The sequence below is a fragment of the Coffea arabica genome, chromosome 5c (genome assembly GCF_036785885.1).
Source record: "Coffea arabica cultivar ET-39 chromosome 5c, Coffea Arabica ET-39 HiFi, whole genome shotgun sequence".
In the NCBI taxonomy this organism is placed as follows: Eukaryota; Viridiplantae; Streptophyta; class Magnoliopsida; order Gentianales; family Rubiaceae; genus Coffea; species Coffea arabica.
Window position 1 is genome coordinate 17,275,926 of NC_092319.1, and position 5,055 is coordinate 17,280,980.

General features: G+C 40.1%; 1 protein-coding gene across 1 annotated transcript; it reads right to left on the reverse strand.

Annotated features, from left to right (window-relative positions):
- Positions 1-766: 766 nt before the first annotated feature.
- LOC113689242 (uncharacterized mitochondrial protein AtMg00310-like) lies at positions 767-1,309 on the reverse strand. The gene has a single exon (XM_027207043.1). The coding sequence runs from the start codon at positions 1,307-1,309 to the stop codon at positions 767-769; it is 543 nt and encodes a 180-aa protein (XP_027062844.1).
- Positions 1,310-5,055: the final 3,746 nt, after the last annotated feature.

Here is a 5,055-nt window from a genome sequence, read left to right on the forward strand (position 1 = left end):
CCTCTTTAAACTCAAGCTAATCCGCGATGGCATATTGGGAGATCCGATACCCTTCCTGGTTGCACAGGTTAAAGTTCAAATTATTTCTCGCCTTCCAGATATGCCAGAGTAGATTGGCTGTCATTTCAATATGAGCTTTACCATCTGCCCTTTCTCTAGCTTGCTGCAGGCTCTCCCACCATGACCAAAAGCTCCCTTTCAAATGCTCTAGACCATCCCGTTTGATAGGGAAGGTTTTCCAAATTTGCTCAGTTGTCCTGCAAAAGAAAAGGAGGTGTTCTAATGTTTCTGCACTTTCTCCACAGCCTCTGCACCAAGGTTCTCCTTTCCCTGTTCATCGGAATATACTTTCATGGGTGGGAAGGATGTCATGTAGGCATTTCCACAGGAAGTGTTTAATCTCGTGCTTAATGTTGAGGTCCCAAACATGATGCCAAATTCTGGAATTCTGCTTATTTCTGCTGGTGCTATCCTGTTGCAAGGACCTGTTGTTGTTTCTTTTGATCCTTTCCTTGGCTTTTACATACCCAATTTTGGTATTGTATTCACCATTGGCACTGCTGCACGAAGTGTACCTGTCCTTCCCTCCAAATAAGCTCAGTGGGATTGCTATGATTAGTTTGGTCTCTTCAGGAGAGAAAAGGGAGTTTATGATGCCCGAATTCCATTTGTGGTCATGAATCAATTTCGAGACTTTGTCAACCGGACAGTTGTGTGGCTTTGGTGTGGAGGTTTTACCTAAGCTAGTTTTGAGCCAACCATCCTTCTAGATTGCAATAGTGGTGCCATCCCCAACCTGCTTCCTTAGTCCACTATTCAGCATCCCAATTGAACTATGCAGACTTTGCCAGATCCATGAAGCTCCATTTTTGACCTGTGCATCAAGAATAGAGGATTTAGGGAAGTACCTTCCTTTTACCACCTTAATAACCAACAAGTTTGGATTAGTAAGCATCCTCCAAACTTGTCTGGCTAGTAAGGAGGTGTTAAAGCATTGAACATCCCGGAACCCAAGTCTTCCTTTCCCTTTGACATTAGAAATATTAGCCCAGCTTTTCCAATGCATTTTCTTTTCTCCAGAATCACTTCCCCACCATAATTTAGCCATCATTTGGCACAGCTCTTTACAAAGTCCAGCAGGTAATTTGAAGATGGACATCGCATACGAAGAGAGAGCAAGGGCCACATATTTGAGTAATACCTCTTTGCCCGCAGAACTCAGCATTTTACCTGTCCAACTTTGCAGTTTTTTGCACATTTTCTCTTTGATGAACCTAAGGACACTGTTCTTTGATCTGTCTATCACCATAGGCAAGCCCAGGTATTTGCCTTGAGTGACAAGTTGGATGTTGCCAAGTGGTCTTAGGACAGCTTCTGCTTTTGTGTGTAAAATATTTTTGCTAAGGAAAATCAATGATTTTTCAATGTTTATTTGCGCCCCGAGGCCCTTTCATAGCACTTGAGAATTCGCATGATCTCTTCAGCTTCACCAATATTAGCTTTACAAGACATAAGAGAGTCGTCAGCAAAAAAGAGATGAGAGATTGTAGGACTTTGTCTGGATATTTTGATCCCAGAAATTCTGTTATCCTCAGTGGCTTGCTTAAGGGTACGAGAGAGAGCTATTGCACAAAAAAGGAACAGATAGAGAGATAGAGGGTCTCCCTGTCTAATTCCCCTAGTGGGACGCACATAGCCTTGTTTTTCCCCATTAATGTTGAAACTAAAAGACATGGATGACAAACAGCCATGAATCCATTTAATCCACCTGGGACAGAATCCCATTTTACTCATGACAGCAAACAAAAACTTCCACTCAACCCTATCGTAAGCTTTCGACATATCAATCTTAAGAGCCATAAACGCATCTTTACCTCCCCTCTTATTGTTAAGCCAGTGAATGTACTCATGTGCAATAATGATGTTGTCTATAATTTGTCTTCCCGGGGACAAAAGCCGCCTGAGAATGACTGATACACCCACCTAACAAGGGCTTGAGTCTATTAACTAGGATTTTAGCAATGATTTTGTAGACAACATTACAAAGACTAATGGGCCTGTAGTGGGAAAGATTGATAGGAGTATCAATTTTGGGGATGAAGGTGATCAATGTCTCATTAAAGGCTTTCAACATGTGCCCAGTATTGAAAAAATTTTGAATTGACTCCACTAAATCACTACGAATAATAGTCCAAAATCTTTGAAAAAAGATGGGTGACATACAGTCGGGTCTTGGTGCCTTGTTAGGATGCATGGAAAAAAGTGCTGCTTTGATTTCTTTTTCTGTGATAGGTTTGGTGAGCTGCAAGTTCATCTCAGATGTTATTGTCCTGGGGATGCCATTCATAAATTCCTCAAAGTCATCAGGCTGTGAGCATGTGAACAGCTTACTGTAGTACTTAGACACTTCCTCCCCAATTTCTGCATCATTTTCACACCATCCACCTTGAATTTTTTGAATTTTGGATATCCTGTTCCTTTTTCTCTTGGTGGCCACGCATGCATGAAAATAAGCTGAATTCTGATCCCCTTCCTTAAGCCATTTGATTCTTGATTTTTGGTGCCAGAATTGTTCCTCTTTTTTGTAGGCCTCAAAAAGCATCTTTTTTATTCCATCAACTATATTTAACTTATTACCACCATTGCCTTTCTGCATGTGCTCTAACTCCTCCTTCAGTTTCTTGATCTCCTTCTTACTGTTGCTATTAATCCCCTTGTTCCATCTAGTGAGAGCAGTTCTACATTCTTTCACCTTCTTAGCTACCTTAAACCCTTTGGAACCCTCTATCTGCTTATTCCAAGCATTTCTCACAATTCCTTCTACCTCACAATACTGGAGCCATCGTGCATCAAAGTGAAACCCCCTCCTTGTCTTTTTATGTTCCGGATTTGAGTCTACGAGTACCATACTATGGTCAGAAGCTTGGTTCTCTATATGCACTACCTTAGCTGTCAGGTATGCAGTGACCCATGCACCACTTCCTAAAGCCCAATCCAGTCTTTCCTTAATTGATCTTCCATTGTCCCATGAATTACTCCATGTCCAAGGGGTCTTCATAACCCAGATCAACATACTCATTAATGTTGATGAACTCCCTAAAGTCCTTGAAAGATCAATTACTCCTAGTCCTTCCACTCCACTTCTCATTGTTAGAAATGATGTCATTGAAATCACCAATAATGACTATATTCTTTCCCCATATCTATCTTCTATGCTTCAAGAATTCCCACTACGCTCTCCTCACTTGGTCATCTGTACTTGCATAGAAGCATACACACCACCATCCATCATTTTCATTACTCGCCGGTTTCTTAGCTTCAATGGTGATATGAGTGAACAGAATTTTTTCTATCTTCAACTCATTTTTCCACATAATTGCTAGTATCCTGCCTTTTCAATGGGGTTCACAAAAAATAACCTGTCATACCTAATCTTTTTTTTTGAATTTTTCCATAAAATTATTTTTATTCTTAGTTTCATAGAGAAAAACTAAGTTAGGGGAGTGAAGGCCGATTACCTCCTTCAGATAGGGAATAACCAAGGGGCTCCCTGCACCTTGGCAATTCCATGCCAAAACTCTCATATGGTACTTGGAGACCATTTGAGGTTGGCCTCCACCACCTTTGAGTCTTGGTTCTCCGAAGTGTCTGCTGATGTTCTATATTTTTTCTCAGGTTGCTCATCCTCCAGCATGTAATCTCCATCCTCATCTCTGAGAGCAAATTTCCTCTTGCTTGTTTCCCCTGATGTTGTATTGTTATCCGTCTTAAGGGGGGTTCTTTTTTGCAGGTTTCTACTCCGTCTTCTGGTGCATTTGATTTCTTTTCTGTTTTGAATTTGCTTCTGGCTAGTAGAAGAGTTCCCTAGATGTATCTGGAGGTAAGCTTTTGGTCTATCAGGTGTTGATTGGGTTTGAACTAAAGTATCGTTGAGCTTCGTCCCACTACTTTGACCTGGGCCCTCACTTGTGTCCATACATTCCACCTCAGGGTGCTCCCCAGTCATATGGCCCATCTTAGCATCAATAGGGTCGCACGGGCTCGTAGTTGGGTCAGTATCATTTGTGGCTGGTATAGTAATGTGAGAACCCGTAAATACCCTAAAAATTTTCCTAGGGTTTTAGTTCCCTTAATTGCATAATTTTTGCATTTTCTGGCTTAGAAACATTTTCTGGGTTGATTTTATGAGCAATTATAGTTTTTAGATGATTTTTCTAGTATTGGTGAGTTTTTTAAAAATTAAGAATATATATTGGACGTGGGACCCACTAGTACGAAAAGTTCGGAAAAATTCGGCCAATTAGGTTAAATTCCGGATACTGTGTAAATTTTATCGGGTGTTAAGAGATAAGTAGAGTGTGTGAAGTGATTGATGTGAGAGAGAAAAGAAGTGATAAGAATGCATTAAATAGAGTGACAAGTGTCACCATGTTATTGGTTTTCCTTTAAGATTTACTATTCACAATTTTGACTTTTTTGACCAAAGGATTAAATATCCAAAAATTGCATGAAATTCACAATTTTTCTTCTCTTGTTGGCCGGCCCTCTCTCTCAAGTTCAAGGAAGGAAGAAAACCTCTTCAAGTCTTGATTTCTTCTTGCTTCAATCCATAACTCAACCAACTAAACTAGTTTCTACTCCATAAAATCTTTCTAGTTGGTGTTAGTGGTTGATTTGGTGAAGTTTTTGGAAGAGCTAAGGTGTCCAACACCTCTACCTCTCTTGTTACTAGGTGAGTGGTGTGTGTATCTTCCTCCTACATCTAATGATGCTTAAGTTATGCTTATTAGTGATTAAAGTGCTGAAATTTCTGGTTTTATCTTGACTTGAAGTGATTTGGTGAAGTTTTCCATTTATTGATGATTTTTCTGGTTTAATTGGATTATGATGGTGTGGTTGTTTGTGATGATTGGCAATGGCCTATAATAACTCTAGTGGGTGTGAAATGTGGATAAATGCAACCAATTTTGGATTTGGAATGAAAACTGAAAAGTTAGGGTTCTTAAATCCCCAATTCTGTCCGGTTTTGGATCATAGGGTTAGAGGCCGAATTTG

What these genes read in the sequence shown, in the direction of transcription:
- LOC113689242 (XM_027207043.1), bottom strand. Translation starts at nt 1,309, where the DNA reads ATGGTGATAGACAGATCAAAGAACAGTGTCCTTAGGTTCATCAAAGAG.